General features: G+C 36.6%; 4 protein-coding genes across 11 annotated transcripts in view; 2 read left to right on the top strand and 2 right to left on the bottom strand.

Moving 5' to 3' along the window:
- LOC124947613 (paxillin-like) overlaps window positions 1-5,743 on the top strand; it is a 22,396-nt gene extending 16,653 nt beyond the window's left edge. For all 8 annotated transcript variants that reach the window (XM_047490021.1, XM_047490022.1, XM_047490024.1 and 5 more), the window contains 2 exons: window positions 4,063-4,183; window positions 4,282-5,743. In XM_047490021.1, coding sequence (XP_047345977.1) covers window positions 4,063-4,183; window positions 4,282-4,427 — 267 coding nt within the window. In that variant the 3' untranslated portion in view covers window positions 4,428-5,743. The remainder of the gene's footprint in view (window positions 1-4,062; window positions 4,184-4,281) is intronic.
- On the top strand, window positions 7-4,133 carry LOC124947608 (paxillin). The gene is made up of 5 exons (XM_047490003.1): window positions 7-166; window positions 1,146-1,466; window positions 1,603-1,776; window positions 1,972-2,202; window positions 2,396-4,133. The coding sequence occupies exons 1-5, from the start codon at window positions 143-145 to the stop codon at window positions 2,507-2,509; spliced, it is 864 nt and encodes a 287-aa protein (XP_047345959.1). The 5' UTR covers window positions 7-142; the 3' UTR covers window positions 2,510-4,133.
- A 463-nt stretch (window positions 5,744-6,206) lies between the features above and the next one.
- On the bottom strand, window positions 6,207-8,576 carry LOC124947607 (X-box-binding protein 1). Its single transcript, XM_047490002.1, has 3 exons — window positions 8,080-8,576; window positions 7,400-7,900; window positions 6,207-7,083 (listed from the first exon to the last, which is right to left on the bottom strand). The coding sequence occupies exons 1-3, from the start codon at window positions 8,358-8,360 to the stop codon at window positions 6,978-6,980; spliced, it is 888 nt and encodes a 295-aa protein (XP_047345958.1). The 5' UTR covers window positions 8,361-8,576; the 3' UTR covers window positions 6,207-6,977.
- A 6,685-nt stretch (window positions 8,577-15,261) lies between these two features.
- LOC124947633 (mucin-19-like) lies at window positions 15,262-23,660 on the bottom strand. Its single transcript, XM_047490051.1, has 2 exons — window positions 23,604-23,660; window positions 15,262-23,508 (listed from the first exon to the last, which is right to left on the bottom strand). Exons 1-2 carry the CDS (start codon window positions 23,658-23,660, stop codon window positions 15,262-15,264), a joined length of 8,304 nt encoding a protein of 2,767 aa, XP_047346007.1.
- Between the last annotated feature and the right edge of the window lie 3,623 nt (window positions 23,661-27,283).

Here is a 27,283-nt window from a genome sequence, read left to right as displayed (position 1 = left end):
GGAAACCTCAACAGAGATTCAACCAGTCTATGATGGTTATCCTTCGAGTCAGCATGGTTCCTTGAATCGATCAGAGATTCAACAACGTAGTTATGCCAACGGTCATACTGCCAGTAATGCAACGAAAGAGCTCGACGATTTGATGGCCTCCCTTTCCGAGTTCAAGGTATAACTTATTTGACTCTTAAAATAAAGAGAGACAAGAAGGGGTATAGGGGTGGGTGGGGATGAGGACGAGAAGGTGAGGATCAAGCTGATGACGAAGAAAAGTTAAGATCAATTGTCAAGGATTTACATGTTAATGATTGATAGTGTCTTAAGGAAAAGAAAAGAAAAGGAAAGGAAAAAAAAAAAAAGAAAAGAACATTCCTAATTGACTATTATTTTCTTTTTTGGTAAGACTGACATGTAATATGTGGGCTATTCACACTCTCTCAATTCACTGCAGAATCAGAAAACAGTGATGTTCAAACTACTCCTGCCCATTCTTGGCTCCGCGAGTTACCAAAATAACTTTCATTCCACCATCCACCGGAGCAGTAGAATTACCTACCCGGTTACGCTCTTCCTATTCCTCTCCCCTCTCTTTTGGCGTCTCCTTTTCTCCACTTCTCTTGATTTTCACTATGTCTCTACGTGGCGTGGAGGGAAAATATATAGGAGGGGTGAGTGAAGAAGAAGAAGAAGAAGGGGGGTGGGGAGAGGTGTCTAGTGATCCACGAAGCCACCGAAAGCTTTCGGCCAGTCTGCAAGCTCGCCTGTAACACTCGACATCTCCCACAGTGAGGATCTAAACAACGCTTCCTCTTTTTTTTTTCTTTTTTTTTTCTCTTTTTTTTCTCCTCTCCTTAATTTTCACATAAGATACCTTGAAAATCTTACCTTGACATTTTCTTATAGATTATATTAGACTTCCACGTTTCAAAGCTTTAAGATTTTTGATGAGAATAAAAAGAATAAAAAAGAAAAGAAAAGAAAAAAAGAAAGAAAGAAGAAAGCAGATTGGATTGTTCCACTTCATTGTCCATTTTTATTTTTGTTTCGATTTTTATTTAGTTATTTATTTATTATTATTTTATTTTCTTATTATTTCTAGATAAATGAATAAAACTACAAGGTCTTTCATAGTCCCGTTTATTTTCCAGATCAATAGCAGTTCTCATCAACATCAAACGGTGACCGATTCTCCATACGCTAAACCCAATAAAGCGACTAAAAGTTCGCAAAGCCCATTACCACCGGCTGAGGGTACACAAACGAGAATACACATTACAGAAACTCAAACGACACATCATTATCAGCAACAACAACACGGGGAAAGTCATACTGCACAAGCCGCGACACAAATCAAACAGAATCAATTGGATTCTATGCTAGGAAATCTCCAAGCAGATATGAGTCGCCAAGGTGTGAACACTACGCAAAAGGGATGCTGCAGTGCCTGCGAGAAACCTATCGTAGGCCAGGTGAATGACGACCAATCAATCTTCTTGATCTACATCATTTCTCTGTTTCTCTCTCTCTCTGTCTTTCTCTATATATATATAAATATATATATTTTTTTATTCCATCATTTTCATTATTCATTATCTTCTCATTTAGGTAATCACGGCTTTGGGTAAGACCTGGCACCCTGAACACTTCACATGTACTCATTGCAATCAAGAATTGGGTACACGTAACTTTTTTGAAAGAGAAGGACATCCCTATTGTGAACCTGATTATCATAATCTTTTTTCACCACGTTGTGCTTATTGCAATGGTCCAATTCTCGACGTAAGATATTCAAGATCATCATTGATAGATTGATAAATATATATATATATATATATATATATATATATATATATATATATATATATATGTATATACATGTTTATATATATGTGTATATGTATGATGATGATGATGATGATGATGATAATGTCTTTTAAGGATAATCAGACATGATAAAAGATAACTTTTTTGTAGAAATGCGTTACCGCCTTGGAGAAGACTTGGCACACGGAACACTTCTTCTGTGCTCAGTGTGGCAAACAATTTGGTGAGGAAGGTTTCCATGAACGAGATGGAAAGCCATATTGTCGGGAGGATTTTTTCGACATGTTTGCACCTAAATGCGGTGGTTGTAATCGAGCAATCATAGAAAATTATATTTCTGCATTGAACAGTCAATGGCATCCGGATTGTTTCGTCTGCAGAGTACGTTTAATTTGTTAATAATAATAATTAATTAATTAATTAATTGATTAAATAATTAATAATGACAATGATATGTTGATTTTAACAGGAGATCAAATTGCTACGTTACCTATTTGGATTCGATTGATTTTTTTTTTTTTTTTTTGTATTTTCATATGTCATCCTTGTGTGTTTTAAATGTTAACAATTACAGGATTGCAAGAAACCGGTTTCTGGTAAATCATTCTACGCTATGGAAGGAAAACCAGTATGTCCAAAATGTGTTGGCGTGGATGAGGAAGAAGAGGAAGAGGAAGAGGCGGCCTAAAAAAAAAAAAAAGAGAAAAGAAAAATGAATTTTGCGATGTTCACAGTCGTTGATTATTATTATTCTATTTTCTTATAGAAAATGTCTATTATTCCATCCGCCCACCCCTTAACCCTGCCTGAAACTCGACTACCCTCCCTCCCCAGATGTTATTCATTTATTTCGTTGGCTCGAGAAATGCAGTGCCAACATTTTTTTTTCTTCTATTCCGTTTTTTTTTTCCTCAAACAGGTGTTATATCGAACGACGAGCAGAATTTTTTTTCCATTACACAAAAAAAACACACATGTACACGAACGCGATCGTTATCGTTAAATATTCTTTTTAAAAGTCTAATGGAGCTTTTTTGCATTCACATTTTTTTTCTCCTTTTTTTTTTTTGTGTGTTCTTTTTTCTTTCTTTTTTTTTTTCCTTTCTTTTTTTGATAGCAATTATTTTTTATTCGAGCTCAATCGAAATAGTTAAAGGATCGTTTTATGTAATCTCACATGTTAAAGATGTTATTAAATATGTATGAGGCTAATGAGAGAGAAAAAGAATGTAATAAATTATTATTAAAAAATATATATATACATATATACATATGAAAAAAAAAAAAAAAAAAAAAAAAAAAAAAAAAAAAAAAAAACAAAACAAAACAAAACAAAACAAAACAAAAACAAAAAAACAAAACACACACATAGCGAACAACACTAGGGTGACATTGAATCGCGTGCGACAAAGTCGTACGCGTGTTCGTTGAAAGCCCGTGTGATACGAACACGGCCGTGTTGCACTCATGCCGTCTAATTTTAGAAATATGTCTAACCGTACGATCGCTCTTTGATCAATTTCCTCTGTATTCTGTTTTCTTTTTCTTTTTGCGTGTGTTATTGTTTGATATGTATGATGTATGTATGTGTGTGCATGCGTAAACATACATACACGTACACGCACATACACCGTTTATAGTAATATGATTTTCGTCAATTTTTCGATAAATTTTATTTATATGGCATGATTCATATTCTACAAATAAATTATTATTATTACCGTCACACGTATAATCGATTGGTATATTTAGTTAGTATATATGGAGATTACATAAAATGAGAATTTTCTTTTTTTTTTTTTTTTTTTTTTAAATAGATTTGTGTACATTTGTATGTATTCGTCTACATTCGTGTAACATTTGAGACATTCGTCTATATTTGTGTTTTTGATTCATTCTTTTTTTTTTTCCTTTTTTTTTTTATTTTTTATAAAATGTAAATTATATAATTTTAATACATTGTTATTCGTCGTCATTGTTATTTAATATGAAATTATATGTTTTTATTTTTAACAATTTTATGTGTTTATAAAACGCTTTTTTTTTATTTTTTAGATATTTAAATCGTATAAGAAAGATATGAATAACAATGATTTGAAATTGTGATATATATTATTATTAAAATAATTTAATTGTCAGCAAATATATATACTATAATTTAAAAGAAAATAAATAAATAAATAAAGAAAAGAAAATAAAAAAAAAAAAAAATTAATGAAAATCAAATTGATGTTTTTGCAGGACTGCAGGCAAAAGTTTCAAGGGGGATCCTTTTTTGATCACGAAGGATTGCCGTATTGTGAAACACATTATCATGCCAAAAGAGGGTCATTGTGTGCTGGCTGTCATAAACCAATAACAGGTAAATATCAGTACATAATAAAGAATATATAAATTTTATTTAAATTTAATTATTTTTTTTGGTTTGTTTTTTTTTTTCTTTTTCTCTTTTAATTATAGGACGCTGTATAACTGCCATGTTCCGAAAATTCCATCCAGAGCACTTTGTCTGTGCATTTTGTTTAAAACAATTAAATAAGGGTACTTTCAAGGAACAAAATGATAAACCATACTGCCATGGGTGCTTCGACAAACTTTTTGGATAAAATCACCCTACAAATATCGTTATACTTCATATGTTCATTATTTACACGATGATCAAGTGATAGGGCTGTCTTACTCGAGATTTTATCTATAAACAAACGAAGAAAAAAGAACTTATGAATTCACACGTAAATGAATAAGAATGAAATTCATAATACACGAATTGTTGACACATCTATAGATACGTATAATAATAATAATAACAATAATAATAATAATAATAATAATAATAATTATAATAATAATAATAATAATAATAGTAATAATAATAATAATAATAATTATTATTATTATTATTATTTTAAACTTTTAAACGATGCGATGATGAACTAGAAAAAAAAAAGAAAATTAAAGTTCATTAATCATTTTGCTACAGCTTAATACAGCCTTTTAAAATTTTTATACGCCTTAATTTTCTTAAGTAGAAAGATAAGTAGATGTTAGTTATAACATTTTTATTACATCTCTTTCTCTTTTTCTCAATAAAAATAAATTTAATACAGTCCCTCGATAGATAATACGCTTTGTATTGTCTTCCAATATTTAAACGTGGACGTACATATATACATACATACATACATACATACATACATACATACATATTTTAAAGGAAGGACATTGAAAAGTATGACATTAAAATTTTCATCATAAATGTATAGAGATTAACGAAAAAAAGGGTGCTAATTCACAATGTGTTTTAACTAATTCTTTTTTTTTTCTTTTTTATAATTTTACTTTCAAGTAATGATATGTATGTAATTTAATTGTTTCCGATAATATATATATATATATATATATATATATATATATATATATATATATATATATATATAAAATGAGAACACAGTTCTAAATGGATATGTTCATTAAGTTTCATAATTATATTTATGAAATATTTATGTACAGTTAAAGCGATTAATTCCGAGCAAGCAACGATATTCATTTTCCATTTAATTTTTTTTTTTTTTTTTTTTTTTTTTTTTTTAATCAAATAAAGATCGAATCATCACACGCGTTTATTTCTATCGTTCTTTCGAGATAGACATTGTAGTAAGTGTGCATGATACTTCCTTCTCAAGAGTTCATACGAAGGTAATATAATACATATACAATGATGTAATAGTATAGAATAGCTGAAAATGTAAGCAAAATATACTACATGCATTCACATACAAAATATGAGAATTTTTTATTTTCTTTTATGCACTGTATAGCTTGTGTGAGGTTTTGTTTTTTTTTTTATTTTTATTAAACATATAATGACATATAGATTAAGAGATCAAGGATATATAATTTAAATAAACAGAGAAATATTGTATACACGATTTATTTGGCATACTGTCGCACAGTAAGTACTTGCATTTTACATGTCGTCAAATAATTATTCAATAAATATTATATATATATATATATATATATATATATATATATATATATATATATATATATGGTGTGTGTGTGTGTATATATATATATATATATATATATATATATACACATACAGACACATTAACAGATATTATTTTTTTTTTTTTAAATAGATAAAAGTGTGTATACGTGTATAAAATAATATACAGTATACAGTGAAGCTACTAGATTGCTAACTTACTAATTAACCGAGTGTAACATTGAAAGTATAAAAAAGAAAACCAAAAACAAATGAAATTGGTTTTACAAATTCATATAAAAAATATATGTATAACAATCTCACTTTTTCCCCCTCTGCTCCTCCCCCTGTATACGCTTTTTATTACTACTGTTCAATGAATTATTTGAAATGATTTGTTCACATTATTTCTTGTGCAATATGACAAGATATGTAGAGAGTAAATACATACATAAGAAGAGAATTTAATCCATTCATATGTTTTTGTCTCATGAATCATTCATTACTTTTATATTTTGGAAAGATTAAGCAATGATAAAATTTCTATTTAAATTGCTTGAATTTTAAGCCAACATTGGAAATAATTCTGTAAAACTTTCGTGCCAAAGATCGGTTAAACATACATTATTGTTATTATTATTATTATTATTATTTTTATTATGATTATTACTACTATTATTATTATTATTATTGTTATTTCTTTTTTTTTTACTGCGTATGTCTGCATTAGGGGAATCGTGAGATTCATAACCACCGTCCGAAAAATGTGAATCTGATTTGATCGAAGAAGATGCATCGACATTGTCCGAATATATACTCGAAGGTGACATAATGTCTGTGCACGTGTAAGCAGGTGAAAATTGATCGGAATAAGAGTGATACGTTGTTAACGATGTTGTTACATCATCAGTATGACAAACATTATCAGAGCTTATTTCTTGAACGCATTCCTGAATGCCTACATTATCTTCTTGGCCAGGATAAATAATAGTTATAGAATTTGTAATTTCGTCGTATGTACCATATACTGTTTCCATATCGTTCATATCGGGTTCTTGTTTAACTTCAATTTCATTTTTAATGGATACTGGTGTCGTTCGTGTATTATCTAGAACAATATGCGTGACGTCTGTGCTACAGTTAAGATGCCAATTATCGTAATCGTTCACGCTTCTACAAGCGATTGTATCGGTTTCCACATTTTTTGATGTCTGCCCCACCATTCTTTTTGAATTATCAGATTTTTTAATTGTATTTTCTTCGTCTGACACCTATGGAGATGATTATATTATTAATGAAGAAAAAACTGAATTAAAAAGATATAGAGATACATTAGAAATGGATGAACATTCTTTTGTACATGAGAATGCTAATATATATATAATATATTAAATTTTTCTTTATATCGATTAATATTACTTTAGAATATTTCATCCATTTCTGGAAGATCTGATAATTGAAGAAACATTTAACTGAGTAGATGAGGTGTATATATATATATATATATATATATATATATATATATATACATATATATATAAAATACTGTCTCAGATAGATTAATGTTTTTCCTCAATTAAAACTCACTTGTTCATTTGATCTATGAGAATTTGCTTCCACTTCTGCGGTAACTTCTCGAAGGAGGCTTTCTGCAAGTTCTTCGAGTCGATCGATGTAATCATCCCCTTGGAGATCTCCAAATAATTCTTCGAGAGGAGGTAAAGGGTCATAATCTTCAGCAATATGGCTGCTCCTGGTGTTAGTGTCAGGGATGGTGCCGACTGTACTGTCCCACCCTGCGGCAGAGGGTTTTGTGGGGATACTGCAGATCCCAGTGAAGGTACAGGACAACCGACACGAGCCTGACACGATGAACAAAGTTGCTCGCTCATATTACTCGTTTCCCTTTCTCTCCTCAATATTTTTGTTTCACTTATAAGCGACTCATTTTGTGACTTCAATAAAGCACATTCTTGGGTCAATACATCGTTTCTTTCCCTCAACGTTCTAACTGTTTCTTCTAATTCATCCAATTTAGCTTTTTTCCTATCTCTCGAAGTTTGTGCTGCTACTCTGTTCTTTAATTTCCTATAAAATAAAAAAAAAAAAAAAAAAAAAAAAAAAAGAAAATACCATTTTAACCAATTATTTTCATATTAAATTCATCTATTTCGATGCAATCCATTTTTTTTCTTTCTTTTTCATTTTTTTTTTTTTTCTTTTTTTACTTGGAAATAGAATTTTAATAAACACATTTTCCAACGTACTTCCTCTGTAATTTTTCCTCCCACGTGAGATGATCAAGACGACGTTTTTTTCCTCTAATACAGACATCTGGTTTGAAAAATGCACTTTCCTCATGGAGTTCTTCCTGCTTTGGTATTTTTCTCGTTATATCCATTTCCGTCGTTTTATCGGTTAAAATCGACGTTGAAAAATTTAATTTTGGAACCGATCTGACAAGGTCGTTATTGGGCACAATAGCAGATCCCTTGGAAAGACCCTTAGGAAATGCGATGACAACGCTCTTCAATGCACTCATATTCATTCATGTATATATATATTTATATATATATAATAACAAATAAAAATACAATATATCACTTTTTTATCACAAGTTTCTATCATACATTCGTGATTGATGATCTAACACTGTCCTTCCAAGTGTTTTGTGTAGACTGACAAAACACATAACCAAAAGCAAAATTTATCAAAAACTCTCTTATATCACCTTCGACTGATGCAATACGACTAATCGACTACATACAAGCATTACGTCCACGAAAAATTCTACTCATTCTGAACTGTGCTTTCATTGGTCGACGATTTTCTTCGTTACATGTGTTACTATTCTATTGGCTAGAAATAATATTCTACGTCTATCAATCCAATAGAAGTACTACTTATATTTGTATATATATATATTACATTGTATTTCCTCTTTTGCGTCATTTTCAGCATTTACGATCTCTTTTTCCGCATTACACTATTATCTAATATCATAAATGTACGATAATCTTTGAAATTAAACAAAAAGTATAATGATTCATTAAAAGGAAAAGTCAACGTAACAAGCAAAATTTCTTGAAATTAAAGCGAACATGTATATTAGAGATCAATATTATATAATCCTTTTTAGTTCTATTTTCACTTTTATATATTTTTATTTTGATAATAATACGTATGTAGAGATAAAAAAATTCTGTTATCGTATTTATAAAAATCTCAAATATGTGATAGTATATAAATTCGTTATCTTTCTTTTCAAAAGAAAGTATATGATAAAATGAATTGTTATATGAAGAGTTTCTCCTATTTCTTGTTTTTTTTTTCTTTTTCTTTTTATTATTATTATATCAATATTGTTTATATCTTATGATACATTGAAAAAAGTTTACTTCAATATCGATCGAGTAACATTAATTTAGGTATGTGTTTCTAATTTTCATCACTAGGGATACCTCGATCGGTAACGAAAGTCTCGTCGATAAAGTAGAAATCATGAAGTAAAACAAATAACACTTTAACGTAAATTATCGTCTAGTTTTTTAAATTATACAATATTGGTCTTTGATTTACGTTAATCATTTTCGATCAATTTTATAATTGAAAGGAATTATTTTCTTTTTTTTCGTTTTTCTTTTTTACACAAGTCTTGACGTAAATAGGCGTACGTCGTATTAATAAAACTTTCTATCGAAAAGTCAGAGAGAGAGAACTCGTAATCCACAATTATAATCCGATAAGAGCGACCGAAGCAGTTCCACTGTGACTAACTGGTTTTAATAATGTTAAGAACTTTTCCTGCGGCGTGTTGAGGTTGAAACCGGAGCGGTGCACATTCCACGACGGCTCGAGCGATGCGACGACGATCTGAGATCGATGACATTGAGAGGATCATGCTAAAGGTACCTTTCTCGCATACGGATTTACATGGATCTCACCGCTTTCTTCGTATCCGTTATACATATATTGTATGTGTACATTGAAATTCTTTTATTTTATACAATACATCCACTATTTCAATATCATCAATCGATAAATAAAGAAAATTATTCAGTCATCAAGAAAGAACAATTAAATATATATTAATAATATATTCAATAATTATTAACAATTTTTATTTATATTAATTCTCATAAGATATTAATAATATTGTGAATTATTTAATAACAATATGAACAATGTTGATTTATATTCATTCATAAGATCAGTAATATTTTCAATTATTTAATATTTGTATAAACGATAAATTCGATTTGTATTATATGTTAGAATTCTAACGATGTTCATAGTTTCTCGATAATTTTTACGAAAGGGCGATAAATTTGTAAAGAAATGAAAGAGAAGCTTTGAACGAATGTATTTCCGTAATAAAGAAAATTTTAAGAGAACTGAGAGAGAAATAGTTATGGAACAAACGGATGTGTAAAAAGAAAACGTGGGCGTTTCACCATCGGATACCACCTGCGCTCGGTCACGCAGAATTTCTAAAGGATCATTTGTTATCGTTGAGCGGGGGTGGCTCGTTCTCATTTTACCCCGTCACCTTCCTAGCTCGTTTCGTCTCATTCGTACTTTATGTCGCTCTTTTACATCTCATGCTCGTAGATCCTACATCTTGAAACAGAGAAAATGGAATAGAATAGAATAGAAAGATAGATAGATAGAAGAAGAAGAAGAAGAAGAAGAAGAAGAATAAGAAGAGGTGTCGATAACGAGTTCAGATATATTTGCGCTGTTAAAGATTTATCGATCTTGTTGATAAAAAGGAATAATTCAAAGAAGTATTGTTTCTTTTTTTTTTATTTCTTTTTAAGAGAACGTTGTACTCGTCGATGTTAATGAGAAGTGTTTTGAAAGATTTTTAAAAGTTGTATAATTGATATCAATGATCGATCGTAATAAGAGTTGACATAAAATCGAGAAAAATGAAATAAAAGCAAATGCAAATCTTACAAACTGATGATACGATTATAAGACAGAAATGATAAAGAGAAACGATGAATGCGTGTCTAAATTATCAATGATACGATTTGTTAAGGATTCACATGAAAAACTATCATGTTAGATGATACATTGAAACACCTAAAAGGTGAGGTAAATCTTTGAGAGACACCAGATGTATTTCGATTGGCTATGTCACACTTTAAATATATTCTTTTGTTGTTATATAAATTATGGCTACCTTTCGTGATATTATAAAATTAATAATCTTTCTCTTTATAATAATTGAAAAATTGTTATTTCGATGCAATTTGAAATATAATAAATAGCATGAAAATTGAGCTTTTAAAAAAATTTACGACAAAGTTAACTTCTTTCAATTACATTTGGTATATTAAAATGAATGCAGATGTAATTAAATTCTTTAGCAATACACATATGTATACGCGCGCGCACGCATACACATACATACTCTTACCTGCTTCAAAATCAATCCATAATTACTATTTTTTCCAAATGAAAAAGAGAGAAAAAGAAAAAAGTAACAAAAAAATACCAAACTTCAAAGTCTGCTAACACGTGAAGATATCGAAAAAAGTTACAAAGCCACTGTATTACATGATCCAGACAAAATTGACCTTTGGACGTAATGACGAAACGGGAAAAAAAATTTTAGAAATTGCTTCATTCTCTTCTGTCTCACCATACCACTGTGTAGTTTTACATAGGATGAGTCTGACGAAATCATACTTTTGACCAGTTAGATCAGGACAAATAATTTCTATCTTATGGTGTTTGGTTAAAGTCAATAGGAAAGATTTTTCAAAATAGGTAGACCAAACATGAATTCCACAATGATGATAAAAAGATAGAAAGAGAAAGGGAAGAAAACGAAAAGTAAGAACGAACAGAGTGTGGCGCCAAAGAGTACCCGAGGGCTCGTGCAAGGTCATCGACCTTGGCGTGCATCGAGAGGCTAGTATCAGAAGGAGTAAGGGGCGTGGAGGGAGAGGGTCGGTTGGGTGTCCCTCGTGCATTCATCATTGCTATCCAGCAATCAGTGCCAAGCTACATTATCGGTCAATTTACTGACGCCGTGACCAGTCTAGCGACGCGAAAAAGCCAATCTCGTTACCTCGTTCTTCGAGTGGGGAAACTTCCTTCCGTACCAATCTGCAATTTTCCCTATTTTGTCTGTTTCCTTAACGGGTATTTTGAAAAATTTTCCTTCGAATCCATATAATTAAAATATTATAATTATAATTATTAGACGTGACCACTCGTTTTGTTTATAATCTTTTTTCTTTTTTTTTTTTTTTTTTTTTTTTCATTTTCTTTTTCTTTTCCTTTTCCTTTCTATTATTTCTTTTTATTTTTTCTTTCTCTCACATTGACGATTTTTTTATATCGTCGTCCCGAGGGATCGTACTTTGAAAAGCATTCCTTCGAATCTGTATTATTAGAACGTAATAATTATAATTATTAGATGCGCTTGACTATCTTTTTTATTTGCAATCTTTTTATCTTCCCTTATTGTTCATTTCTTTTTAATAATTCTCTTACTTATTTATTTGTTTCTTTTTTTTTTTCTTTTTTTTTCTTTTTTTTTCTTTTTTTTTTTTTTTTTACTCAAATTCGTACAATCGAAATGTCATGATTATAATTAGATACCAAATGTGATGGCTCTAAAATCGTTCACACAATTTTCTTCTCCTTCTCTTCTTCTTCTTCTTCCTTTTTTTCCTTTTTCCTTTTTCTTTATAATAATCGTTTTCCTTTCAGATTTTTTTTTTTTTTTTTTTTTTTTTTTTTTTTTTTTTTCTTATCGTGAGAAAACAAGGTAAGTAGTCGTTTTGACCATTAACGTCAAGTTCGAAGAACAAGAAACGTATCGCGTGTAATACGTTAATATCGCATTCAGTGGTGTCGAATCTTTATCTTATATCATCGGCAATCGTAACATATATGTATACGTATGTATATATATATATATATATATATATATATATATATACATACGTATATGTGTATACACGTTATACGTAAGTACCGTGTGCTTATAACTTATAAGTCAGAGGTATAAGTTATAAAGGCGTCGCGAACGGTCTATGAGTTATAACTGCCCCGATGGTAATTTATAAGTAACAACTGCCGAAGTTATAACGCCCCGAGCTGCAAGAAGAGTTGCTGCTCTGGCAAAGCTCTTATCTGTCGCGAAGATAGACGGGAATCGAACGTAAATTACAGTACGTGCCATCGACATTGGCGAATTTAAATATTTCATGGAAAAACTATGTACAAACCGGTTGTATTCTCTCTCTCTTTTCTCTTCTTTTTCATTTCTCTTCTTTTTTTTTTTTTCTAAACAAATCCTTTTATTCTCTCCCTCTCCCTCTCTCTCTCTCTCTCTCTCTCTCACCCTCCCTATCTCTCTATCTCTCTCTTTCTCTCCATGTTTTTTTTCTTTTTTATTTCTTTATTTTTACGATTAATGACTTATATGGAAGATGACGATTATTTTTTTTTTTTAATTATTTTTGTTAAACAGCATATCATTTTGTTTTTAGAAGGTTTTCTTTCTTAACATTTCTTTTCTTTTCTTTTTATTTTGTTCATTTATCCTTAATTTATTTATTTTCTTTCTTTTTCCATCTTTCTTATTTTTCCAAATAACGTATTCTCGTAATCTACGATTTATATGAAAGATCATAATCGATTATTCTTTTTAAAGGACAAATTATTATCGCTTAACTTCTAAGTTTAATTAAACATTTAGAATTTTGTTCTATATAATTTTTTATTTTTTATTTATTTACTTTCTTCTTTTTTCTTACTCTCTCTCTCTCTCTCTCTCTCTCTCTCTCTCTCTCTCTCTCTCTCTCTCTCTCTCTCTCTCGTTATATATATGTATCTTTAAAATCAATGATTAGTATGAAAGATGATAATAATTTTTTGTACTTGTATTGTTTTCTTTTTTTTTTCTTCCTTTTTAAGAAAACAAATCGTACTTTTTTTTTTATATTACGAATGAAAATATATTTCACATTAGAAATATTTTTTTTTTTGTTATATTTAAAAAGAACTTTCCATTTAATAAATAAGAACGAATATTCGAAGTCGATAGTTAAGAATACATACCTGTATATTTTCCTCTTTGATAATCCTTGAATAGCAGAGGATGGTGGAAAAGCGTGAAACGTAAACGTCGTCGGTTCTTGGATCGAGTTTTGCACGCTCGAAGCAAAGTGAGTACGCATGCGCGTACGAGACCCAAGCACGTGCGTTCAACATGAGGGAGAGAGAGAGAGAGAGAGAGAGAGAGAGAGAGAGAGAGGGGGGGAGATGTATCTATCTATATATATATATATATATATATACGTGTAGGTATAAGAAAGAAAGGAGAGATAGAGAGAGGGATAATAAACAAAACAAAACAAAAAAAAGAAAAATGACACGCACACGCGTTCACGGCACGGGGAATATTCAGTGCAACACGTAAAAGCCCGTTATGCTCGACGAGAAGGCTTAACGTAGTGCATAGGCGTATATGCATTAGCATGGTGTACGCTATAAATAGATGTAGCAGACCACAGAGATCCCAGCAACCCCTCAACCCACCTTCCATCATTGCTTCTCTTCCTATCCTTCTCCTGTTCCTTTTTCTGCTCTTATATTTTTTTTTCTTCATCTTTCCTTTTCTTTTCCTTTCTCTTCATACTCAACTGCGAGAGCTCCACCCTGTTTGACTCCTCTTTTTGTTTCAATGAATTCTATTTCAACAATAATTGTTCTAAAAATTTGTTGAAAGTATATTAAGGTAAAAATATTTCCAGTGAAACAATTCTATTTTGATAGCCAAATTATCTTCGATTCATACGTACATATAAGAATTCTTCTTCATTCAATTTTGTAATCTTATATTTTTCGTTCAAACATTTTTTTCTTTTATATGTATATGATCGTTAATTCATTTTTAATTGCTTCATTTTCCCTACATTTTCAATTCGTCTAATTTTATGGTCTAATTTCCTCCCTACGTTAATACATAGATTTGTATTCTTTGTGCCTGAAGTGTTACACAGATAAAGAGAGATCGTGTGATGAATTTCGAGAAATGATCTAAAAGATGTAATTAAATAAACACAATAGCTCCCATTTGTAGAATATCAGATTTTTATGAGATAGACGAAACTTTTAGAACTGTCATCAATAAAAGACTCGTTCGCATCATCACATTTCCCTATGTAACATCAATATCGGACAAAAAATTCGTGGGAAATAAAACAAGATGGTTAAGTACACCAAATATGAAATTTCGGCTACTGAGAAATTTTTATAGAATAATTTATTCAAATAAAATTACAGTTTGATTCAATATACAGATAATACCAATTACAAATTTAGTCTTCTGTTTTCTAATTATGTTTCAGATAGATATAGTAAAATTATTGACGTTTTGAAATAACTGAGCCGAATTAAAAAATTTTAGGTAATTTTAAAAATCAATAACAATAGCATTGTCGACCGACTGAATCAGTAAAGTGGTGAGGAAAACGAGTCGAACTGATCCAAGGGTTTGAACCAGAACTTGGTAAAGAAGAGCTACTCGGTCCGCCGCTTGGATGGATAGAACTGGAAGAACTAGGTGAGGCAGAACTGCTCGTTGCTAAGCTAGATTCTTCACAAGGAGTAGTTTCAGAACTTGGTGAAGCAGAGCTGCTGGATGCATCACTGGGTTGTACAGAGCTGGAAGAACCTGGCGAGGCAGAGCTGCTGGGAGCTTCACTGGGTTGTTCAGAACTGGAAGGACTTGACGAGGCAGAGCTGCTTGGAGCTTCGCTTGTTTGTCCATAGCTGGAAGAACTTGGTGAGGTAGAGCTGCTTGGTGCTTCGCTTGGTTGTCCAGAGCTGGAAGAACTTGGTGAGGCAGAGCTGCTGGGAGCTTCACTGGATTGTTCAGAGCTGGAAGAACTTGGTGAGGCAGAGCTGCTTGGGTCTTCGCTTGGTTGTCCATAGCTGGAAGAACTTGGTGAGGCAGAGCTGCTTGGTGCTTCGCTTGGTTGTCCAGAGCTGGAAGAACTTGGTGAGGCAGAGCTGCTGGGAGCTTCACTGGGTTGTTCAGAACTGGAAGAATTTGGTGAGGCAGAGCTGCTTGGAGCTTCACTGGGTTGCTCAGAGCTGGAAGAACTTGTCGAGGCAGAGCTACTTGGGGCTTCACTTGGTTGTTCAGAGCTAGAAGAACTTGGCGAGGCAGAGCTGCTGGGAGCTTCACTGGTTTGTTCAGAGCTGGAAGAACTTGGTGAGGCAGAGCTGCTTGGGTCTTCGCTTGGTTGTCCAGAGCTGGAAGAACTTGGCGAGGAAGAGCTGCTTGGAGCATCACTGGGTTGTTCAGAGCTGGAAGAACTAGGTGAGGCAGAGCTGCTTGGAGCTTCACTGGGTTGTTCAGAACTGGAAGGACTTGGCGAGGCAGAGCTGCTTGGAGCTTCGCTTGTTTGTCCATAGCTGGAAGAACTTGGTGAGGCAGAGCTGCTGGGAGCTTCACTGGGTTGTTCAGAACTGGAAGAACTTGGTGAGGCGGAGCTGCTGGGAGCTTCACTGGGTTGTTCAGAGCTGGAAGAACTTGGCGAGGCAGAGCTACTTGGAGCTTCACTTGGTTGTTCAGAGCTGGAAGAACTTGGTGAGGCAGAGCTGCTGGGAGCTTCACTGGGTTGTTCAGAGCTGGAAGAACTTGGTGAGGCAGAGCTGCTTGGAGCTTCACTGGGTTGTTCAGAACTGGAAGAACTAGGAGAGGCAGAGCTGCTTGGTGCTACGCTAGAGTCTTCACAAGGAGTAGATTCAGAAATTGGTGATGCCGAACTGCTCGGTGCTTCGCTGGGTTGTTCAGAACTGGAAGAACTTGGTGAGGCAGAGCTGCTGGGAGCTTCACTGGGTTGTTCAGAGCTGGAAGAACTTGGTGAGGCAGAGCTGCTTGGAGCTTCACTGGGTTGTTCAGAACTGGAAGAACTTGGTGAGGCAGAGCTGCTGGGAGCTTCACTGGGTTGTTCAGAACTGGAAGAACTTGGTGAGGCGGAGCTGCTTGGTGCTTCGCTTGGTTGTCCAGAGCTGGAAGAACTTGGTGAGGCAGAGCTGCTGGGAGCTTCACTGGGTTGTTCAGAGCTAGAAGAATTTGGTGAGGCAGAGCTGCTTGGAGCTTCACTGGGTTGTTCAGAACTGGATGAACTTGGTGAGGCAGAGCTGCTTGGAGCTTCACTGGGTTGTTCAGAACTGGAAGAACTTGGTGAGGCGGAGCTGCTGGGAGCTTCACTGGGTTGTTCAGAGCTGGAAGAACTTGGTGAGGCAGAGCTGCTTGGAGCTTCACTGGGTTGTTCAGAACTGGATGAACTTGGTGAGGCAGAGCTGCTTGGAGCTTCACTGGGTTGTTCAGAACTGGAAGAACTTGGTGAGGCGGAGCTGCTGGGAGCTTCACTGGATTGTTCAGAGCTGGAAGAACTTGGTGAGGCAGAGCTGCTTGGAGCTTCACTGGGTTGTTCAGAACTGGAAGAACTTGGTGAGGCAGAGCTGCTTGGTGCTTCGCTTGGTTGTCCAGAGCTGGAAGAACTTGGTGAACCGGAGCTGCTGGGAGCTTCACTGGGTTGTTCAGAACTGGAAGAACTTGGTGAGGCAGAGCTGCTTGGAGCTTCACTGGGTTGTTCAGAACTGGATGAACTTGGTGAGGCAGAGCTGCTTGGAGCTTCACTGGGTTGTTCAGAACTGGAAGAACTTGGTGAGGCGGAGCTGCTGGGAGCTTCACTGGGTTGTTCAGAGCTGGAAGAACTTGGTGAGGCAGAGCTGCTTGGAGCTTCACTGGGTTGTTCAGAACTGGAAGAACTTGGTGAGGCAGAGCTGCTTGGTGCTTCGCTTGGTTGTCCAGAGCTGGAAGAACTTGGTGAAGCGGAGCTGCTGGGAGCTTCACTGGGTTGTTCAGAACTGGAAGAACTTGGTGAGGCAGAGCTACTTGGAGCTTCACTTGGTTGTTCAGAGCTAGAAGAACTTGGTGAAGCAGAGCTGCTTGGAGCTTCACTGGGTTGTTCAGAACTGGAAGAACTTGGTGAGGCAGAGCTGCTTGGAGCTTCACTGGGTTGTTCAGAGCTGGAAGAACTTGGCGAGGCAGAGCTACTTGGGGCTGCACTGGGTTGTTCAGAACTGGAAGAACTAGGTGAGGCAGAGCTGTTTGGTGCTACGCTAGACTCGTCGCAAGGAGTAGATTCAGAAATTGGTGATGCCGAACTGCTCGGTGCTTCGCTGGGTTGTTCAGAACTGGAAGAACTTGGTGAGGCAGAGCTGCTGGGAGCTTCACTGGGTTGTTCAGAGCTAGAAGAATTTGGTGAGGCAGAGCTGCTTGGAGCTTCACTGGGTTGTTCAGAACTGGATGAACTTGGTGAGGCAGAGCTGCTTGGAGCTTCACTGGGTTGTTCAGAACTGGAAGAACTTGGTGAGGCGGAGCTGCTGGGAGCTTCACTGGGTTGTTCAGAGCTGGAAGAACTTGGTGAGGCAGAGCTGCTTGGAGCTTCACTGGGTTGTTCAGAACTGGATGAACTTGGTGAGGCAGAGCTGCTTGGAGCTTCACTGGGTTGTTCAGAACTGGAAGAACTTGGTGAGGCGGAGCTGCTGGGAGCTTCACTGGATTGTTCAGAGCTGGAAGAACTTGGTGAGGCAGAGCTGCTTGGAGCTTCACTGGGTTGTTCAGAACTGGAAGAACTTGGTGAGGCAGAGCTGCTTGGTGCTTCGCTTGGTTGTCCAGAGCTGGAAGAACTTGGTGAACCGGAGCTGCTGGGAGCTTCACTGGGTTGTTCAGAACTGGAAGAACTTGGTGAGGCAGAGCTGCTTGGAGCTTCACTGGGTTGTTCAGAACTGGATGAACTTGGTGAGGCAGAGCTGCTTGGAGCTTCACTGGGTTGTTCAGAACTGGAAGAACTTGGTGAGGCGGAGCTGCTGGGAGCTTCACTGGGTTGTTCAGAGCTGGAAGAACTTGGTGAGGCAGAGCTGCTTGGAGCTTCACTGGGTTGTTCAGAACTGGAAGAACTTGGTGAGGCAGAGCTGCTTGTTGCTTCGCTTGGTTGTCCAGAGCTGGAAGAACTTGGTGAAGCGGAGCTGCTGGGAGCTTCACTGGGTTGTTCAGAACTGGAAGAACTTGGTGAGGCAGAGCTGCTGGGAGCTTCACTGGGTTGTTCAGAGCTGGAAGAACTTGGCGAGGCAGAGCTACTTGGGGCTTCACTGGGTTGTTCAGAACTGGAAGAACTAGGTGAGGCAGAGCTGCTTGGTGCTACGCTAGACTCGTCGCAAGGAGTAGATTCAGAAATTGGTGATGCCGAACTGCTCGGTGCTTCGCTGGGTTGTTCAGAACTGGAAGAACTTGGTGAGGCAGAGCTGCTGGGAGCTTCACTGGGTTGTTCAGAGCTAGAAGAATTTGGTGAGGCAGAGCTGCTTGGAGCTTCACTGGGTTGTTCAGAACTGGAAGAACTTGGTGAGGCAGAACTGCTGGGAGCTTCACTGGGTTGTTCAGAGCTGGAAGAACTTGGTGAGGCAGAGCTGCTTGGAGCTTCACTGGGTTGTTCAGTACTGGATGGACTTGGCGCGGCAGAGCTGCTTGGAGCTTCGCTTGTTTGTCCATAGCTGGAAGAACTTGGTGAGGCAGAGCTGCTTGGTGCTTCGCTTGGTTGTCCAGAGCTGGAAGAACTTGGTGAGGCGGAGCTGCTGGGAGCTTCACTGGGTTGTTCAGAACTGGAAGAACTTGGTGAGGCGGAGCTGCTGGGTGCTTCACTTGGTTGTTCAGAGCTGGATGAACTTGGTGAGGCAGAGCTGCTTGGAGCTTCACTGGATTGTTCAGAACTGGAAGAACTAGGAGAGGCAGAGCTGCTTGGTGCTACGCTAGACTCTTCACAAGGAGTAGATTCAGAAATTGGTGATGCCGAACTGCTCGGTGCTTCGCTGGGTTGTTCAGAACTGGAAGAACTTGGTGAGGCAGAGCTGCTGGGAGCTTCACTGGGTTGTTCAGAGCTGGAAGAACTTGGTGAGGCAGAGCTGCTTGGAGCTTCACTGGGTTGTTCAGAACTGGAAGAACTTGGTGAGGCAGAGCTGCTGGGAGCTTCACTGGGTTGTTCAGAGCTGGAAGAACTTGGTGAGGCAGAGCTGCTTGGAACTTCACTGGGTTGTTCAGAACTGGAAGAACTTGGTGAGGCAGAGCTGCTTGGTGCTTCGCTTGGTTGTCCAGAGCTGGAAGAACTTGGTGAAGCGGAGCTGCTGGGAGCTTCACTGGGTTGTTCAGAACTGGAAGAACTTGGTGAGGCAGAGCTACTTGGAGCTTCACTTGGTTGTTCAGAGCTAGAAGAACTTGGCGAGGCAGAGCTGCTGGGAGCTTCACTTGGTTGTTCAGAGCTGGATGAACTTGGTGAGGCAGAGCTGCTTGGAGTTTCACTGGGTTGTTCAGAACTGGAAGGACTTGGTGAGGCAGAGCTGCTTGGAGTTTCACTGGGTTGTTCAGAACTGGAAGGACTTGACGAGGCAGAGCTGCTTGGAGCTTCGCTTGTTTGTCCATAGCTGGAAGAACTTGGTGAGGCAGAGCTGCTTGGTGCTTCGCTTGGTTGTCCAGAGCTGGAAGAACTTGGTGAGGCAGAGCTGCTGGGAGCTTCACTGGGTTGTTCAGAACTGGAAGAACTTGGTGAGGCGGAGCTGCTGGGAGCTTCACTGGGTTGTTCAGAGCTGGAAGAACTAGGTGAGGCAGAGCTGCTTGGGGCTTCACTTGGTTGTTCAGAACTGGACGGACTTGGCGAAGCAGAGCTGCTTGGTGCTACGCTAGACTCTTCACAAGGAGTAGATTCAGAAGTTGGTGATGCCGAACTGCTCGGTGCTTCGCTGGGTTGTTCAGAACTGGAAGAACTTGGTGAGGCTGAGCTGCTGGGAGCTTCACTGGGTTGTTCAGAGCTGGTAGAACTTGGTGAGGCAGAGCTGCTTGGGTCTTCGCTTGGTTGTCCAGAGCTGGAAGTACTTGGCGAGGCAGAACTGCTTGGAGCTTCACTGGGTTGTTCAGAACTGGAAGAACTTGGTGAGGCAGAGCTGCTGGGAGCTTCACTGGGTTGTTCAGAGCTGTAAGTACTTGGCGAGGCAGAACTGCTTGGAGCTTCACTGGGTTGTTCAGAACTGGAAGAACTTGGTGAGGCAGAGCTGCTGGGAGCTTCACTGGGTTGTTCAGAGCTGGAAGAACTTGGTGAGGCAGAGCTGCTTGGAGCTTCGCTTGTTTGTCCATAGCTGGAAGAACTTGGTGAGGAAGAGCTGCTTGGTGCTTCGCTTGGTTGTCCTGAGCTGGAAGAACTTGGTGAGGCAGTGCTGCTTGGAGCTTCACTGGGTTGTTCAGAACTGGAAGAACTTGGCGAGGCAGAGCTGCTGGGAGCTTCACTTGGTTGTTCAGAACTGGAAGAACTTGGCGAGGCAGAGCTGCTGGGAGCTTCACTTGGTTGTTCAGAACTGGAAGAACTTGGTGAGACAGAGCTGCTGGGAGCTTCACTGGGTTGTTCAGAGCTGGAAGAACTTGGTGAGGCCGAGCTGCTGGGAGCTTCACTGGGTTGTTCAGAACTGGAAGAACTTGGTGAGGCAGAGCTGCTTGGAGCTTCGCTTGTTTGTCCATAGCTGGAAGAACTTGGTGAAGCAGAGCTGCTTGGTGCTTCGCTTGGTTGTCCTGAGCTGGAAGAACTAGGTGAGGCAGAGCTGCTTGGTGCTACACTAGACTCTTCGCAAGGAGTGGATTCAGAAATTGGTGATGCCGAACTACTGGGTGCTTCGCTAGATTGTTCAGAACTGGATGGACTTTGTGAGGTAGAGCTGCTTGGAGATTCACTTGGTTGTCCAGAGCTGGAAGAACTTGGCGAGGCGGAACTGCTGGGAGGTTCGCTGGGTTGTTCAGAGCTGGAAGGACTTGGCGAGGCAGAGCTGCTCGGTGCTTCACTTGGTTGTTCAGAGCTAGAAGAACTTGGCGAGGCAGAGCTGCTGGGAGCTTCACTTGGTTGTTCAGTGCTGGATGAACTTGGTGAGGCAGAGCTGCTTGGAGCTTCGCTTGTTTGTCCATAGCTGGAAGAACTTGGTGAGGCAGAGCTGCTGGGAGCTTCACTTGGTTGTTCAGTGCTGGATGAACTTGGTGAGGCAGAGCTGCTTGGAGCTTCACTGGGTTGTTCAGAACTGGAAGAACTTGGTGAGGCAGAGCTGCTGGGAGCTACACTAGACTCTTCGCAAGGAGTAGATTCAGAAATTGGTGATGCCGAACTGCTCGGTGCTTCGCTGGATTGTTCAGAACTGGATGGACTTGGTGAGGCAGAGCTGCTTGGAGCTTCACTTGGTTGTTCAGAGCTAGAAGAACTTGGTGAGGCAGAGCTGCTGGGAGCTTCACTTGGTTGTTCAGTGCTGGATGAACTTGGTGAGGCAGAGCTGCTTGGAGCTTCACTAGGTTGTTCAGAACTGGAAGAACTAGGTGAGGCAGAGCTGCTAGGTGCTCCGCTAGACTCTTCGCAAGGAGTAGATTCAGAAATTGGTGATGCCGAACTGCTCGGTGCTTCGCTGGATTGTTCAGTATTGGATGGACTTGGTGAGGCAGAGCTGCTTGGAGCTTCGCTTGGTTGTCCAGAGCTGGAAGAACTTGGTGAGGCGGAACTGCTGGGAGATTCACTGGGTTTTTCAGAGCTGGAAGGACTTGGCGAGGCAGAGCTGCTCGGTGCTTCACTTGGTTTTTTAGAGCTGGTGGAACTTGGGTGGGCAGAGCTGCTTGGTGCTACGCTAGATTCTTCGCAAGGAATATTTTCGGAACTTGGTGATGCCGAACTGCTCGGTGCTTTACTTGGTTTTTCAGAGGTGGAAGTTCTTGGCGAACTTGTGCTGCTCCATTTTCCTCCTCCTCCTACTCCTATACTTACTCCAATGCTTACTCCTATGCCTCCTTTACCCGATCCTGTACCGGTTCCAACACCACCTGCTGCACCTCCTTGGACGTTTATTCCTGAACCTGATCCTGATCCACTTATTCCACCTGCTACTCCTCCGCCTATTCCTGCACCTGATCCTGCTGGTGAAGAGTTGCTATGTGGTTGGGTTGTTGGCGCCGAAGAAGAAGATTTAGTACTTGGTGATGGTTTACTCGTTGATGCTTTTGTTGGTTGTGCAGTAGTGGAAGTCATACTTGATCCATCGTGGCATGGTTTTTCAGTTGTAGTGGATGTAGTTTTCGTAGACCAAAAAGGGTAAAGTATATTTGGAAGTTTAGGTATTCTAGGAAATTCGATTATACGAGGAAAGTAATATGGATATTCGTTATAATAATTGTTATTATTATTATGTTGGGAATGTTTGGAATTTGACGGAATATTCCATTGTTGACCTATTCCTGCATGTATACCTAAATTAGCTCCTATATTTGATTTTCCTTTCGATTGTGCTTGTATTTGTGCATTTGTATTGAAATTAGCTCCTGTTTTTGATCCTCCTTTTACATTTGCATTTATGTTTACATTTATTCCTTGGTTAGCTCTGATATTGTTTTTTGAACTTGATATTGATCCTATTCCTTGACCCTGTCGATTACCTGCATTTATATTGGAATTAGCTCCTGTTTTTAATCCTCCGTTTGCATTTGCATTTATTTCTGCATTTATTCCTTGGCTAGGTCTGATATTGTTTATTTGATTTGATATTGATCCTATTTTTTGACTCTGTCGATTACCTGCCGGTATCTATTGGATAATAATTCGTATTGTTAGACTGACTTTTTATAAACTTTCAATATAATAGATTAAACGATGATCTTATTATAGTTATTTGAACTTACCGAGAGGGCCGTGGTAGAAACCACAATGAAGAGTAGAGAGGTCGCGGATACCTTCATGATCGCTTGCTTCCTATTCCACTTTCAAAATTTTGAGGATTCAAGCATGGTATTTATACGCAGTTTCTGAATAGAAATTAATTTATTATCCAATTGATAAGCTATAATGACATCGAACCATATGTTATGTCAGTAACTATGATACGTGCAGGAAATGTAAATAATGACTTTATTTGTAGTTTTAAATATAATGGTCACTTCCGCATATTTCTGTTTTATGTCAAATAAAACTGTCATTTAGTTTTTCACATATGTCTTAATCTTAATATCAGATCATTTCGAAAGTTCTTACGTATTTCGTAGGATGTAGTTATGACGCATTTTAGTCTATAATAAAATTGACCGAATCATTTTTAGGATATTGATATTCTTTATTAATTATTAATGTATATTGATTCGTCATTTTATTTTTTCTTTTATACAATTTATTAAAGTAAATGTCTATATAATGAAGAAAGTAAATTGAAAATATTTCATTATTATACTTATTTTCATTTCTTTTCTATGAAATTTTATGATTAAATAAATATTGGCCTATATATATATATACACATGAATATAAATATTTATACATATATTACATTAGATATTAAATATTAATATGTCCTAATTTAGCGTTTATTAAACATTATTATATTATATTATATATTAAACGTTATCATTTATATCACATTATATATTAAGCATTCTTATATAATATTATATATATTATGCGTTAATACGTTCAAATATTTAAATAAAAATATTCATTTAAGAGTTAAAAATATTTATATAAAATATTAATTATATAGAATAATCATTGTAAAATCATCATTGTAGACAATTGACATAAAGATCAATTGTAGACAATTGATTAAAGGATTTGAAGAGTAGCATAGGAGTATAATAAAAGAGTAACGCGTGCTCTTTATACTTTGTTCGGAGAATCACGTTCACGTATTCACGTTCTCAGAGTTAATAAGGCGTCGATGTAACGTCGGTGTGCAATTTAAAAGGCCATTTTCTTGGCGCGAGCCGTTATGAGATACCGGTATATCGGTCGATCTGGAAGCCCCAGCAGCTTCTGTTTTCGGCAATGAGGATGTCAGACAAGTTACGACACGAGCAGCAGGTGTTACGCAGAAAATCACCACTACCAGTTACTTCACTATTCTTTTTTCTTTCTTCTTCTCTGTATGTCTTTCTCTCTCTCTCCCTCTTTCTCCCCCCTCTCCCTCTATCTCTTTTTCTCTCTCTCTCTCTTTCTTCTTATCATCTTTCTTTGATCCTTTTGGCTGCCTTCAGCACCGGTAAACTCTCTTCTTCTTCGTGCTACCGTGTGATCGAGATCAGCTACACCAACCCAAACTCAGACGCCATAAGAGAATCTTCCTACTGAATTTGCATTGCTCGAGGATATTCGATCCAGTTCGCTAGAAACTCAAAGAAAGAGGAAGAACGTAGGTGTATCTATGTATATACATGTACATATATATATATATATATATAAATGTATATACAGGTGTTTGTAATACATACGAGCATTTATAACGTAATATGTAAAGGTTATATGTAAAGCTTATATGTAAAGGTTGAAGAATTGAAACATATTTATGTTTAATATTTAATATAATATAATAATACTTAATATGTTTAATATGTTATAATTTAGTTTCTCTTTAAATCTCTATTATAAATATATCTAAATATGTAATTTCGATTTACCAGAACTTAACTAGAATGTTTTTTACGATATTAGGGAAACTTATTTAGGGATATTTTCAATGGCTATAATTGGATTACATATTTTATTTTCAAATATTAAGTCTTTATCAAAATGTTTTATCCATTTTTTAACTTTCCATAATTCTGTGTAATTTATAAATAAGTATGTATGTATATTTTTATACAAAATTAATTCTTAATTTATATCATATTAAAATTTTTTTTTTCACGTATAATATATTTTTATAGTACATGGTATTTCTATTTTTATATTACTATAGTACAATTATAGTAATATAATTAATAGAATATGTTCCACATTACGTAATATTTTTTTTTCTTTTTTTTTTGATATGAAAAAAAGATTGCGTTAAAAACGTTTAAATAAAAGAAAATAATAACTTTTTTTACTTTGTTACTTATACTTATTTATTAATGCTTAATTAATGATTAACTATTTTCTATTTTGAGAAAAAAAATCTTTTCAACTTTTTTCTAACGGGAATAGCTAATCCTTTAAAGATAAAAACTTATTAAACAATGTTGGAATTTTAATTCAACGATAATAGAATTGCGCCTGTCTAGAGGCAACTCGACATACCTTACCGTATATCCTTTGTCCACCAACAGGTGTTCATCAATAGTTTCTTGTAGGTTAATTACTTTCGAATCAATCAATTACAGTCAACGACGAAGAAGAAGAAGAAAAAGAAGAAGAAACAGAGACTAGCATGGCGATCACTTTGATTACCGTTCTTTCTCCCTCTCTCTCTCTTTCTCTCTTTCTCTCTTTTTCTCTTTCTAACGTGTGATTAGGCCTGCACGGTCGTTACGATCGGCCCTGATCCCGAAGTCCTGGCACAAACTGCAAGGCCGCGAGGGAGTCTTCGAGGGCTTCAAGGTCAGCGATAGTATCGAAGCAGCATAGAAGAAGAACGAATCGTGAAGAAGAGAGAGAGAAAGAGAAAGAGAGAGAGAGAGAGAGAGAGAGATAAATAGATAGATAGATAGAGATAGAGATAGAAAGAGAGAGAGAGAGAGAGAGAGAGAGAGAGAGAGAGAGAGAGACCAGTTGGTTGCATAATTGCGTCACGTTGTCCAGGAATCACTGGTTGAGACGTGCACACCAACAGTTTTTGCAAAAACTTCTTGGCAAACTGGATTCCGTCTCATTCGTGTGAGTGAATCTTTCCTCTTCGTGATATATAGTCTATCTCTTTCTCATATACATACATACATATATATATATATATATATATATATATATATATATATATATAAACGAAGGATAAATGACGGGCATTGTAACGTTGGGATGAATTTCGAAATTTTTTTTATTATCTAAAAAAGATAAAGGAAAAAGATAGAGAAAAAATTAAATCATATAATATAAATATATTATATATATATATATTATTAAACAATTCGTTTTAATTTCAACAGATCAAGTTACCCCTTGTTAGTATTTTCGATTTCCGAGTTTATTAGAACAAAAAGATACAAGGAAAAGGAAGAAAATGAAAAAAGAAAAGAGAATGAGAATAGAAAAAATGATATTTTTGTATATAGAACGATTAGAAAAATAAATAGACGAAAGGAGCATAATTTTTAAATGTCATTCGAATACGCGTGGAATCATTTGCACGGCACCGGTTTTTCTCGAACGTTTCCTGTTGCATACACATAAACGTTTATTCGTGTCCGAGCACGAATCATGCTTGCGAGAACGTCTAAGAAAAAGAAAGAGAGATACAGGGAGAGTGAGTGTGTTTGTGTGTGTGTGTGTATGTGTGAGAGAGAAAGAGAGAGAGAGAGAGAGAGAGAGAACGATTAAATGATAGAGGAACGATTAGGAGGCCACGCGTGCATGCCTTTGAAACGGCTAGCATGAAATTATTAGCAGTGGCGCCAGTTATCTC

The sequence above is a fragment of the Vespa velutina genome, chromosome 3 (assembly GCF_912470025.1).
Source record: "Vespa velutina chromosome 3, iVesVel2.1, whole genome shotgun sequence".
Lineage (NCBI taxonomy): Eukaryota > Metazoa > Arthropoda > Insecta > Hymenoptera > Vespidae > Vespa > Vespa velutina.
The sequence above is the reverse complement of the archived record's forward strand: the minus strand, read 5'-3'. Positions and strand labels throughout refer to the sequence as shown.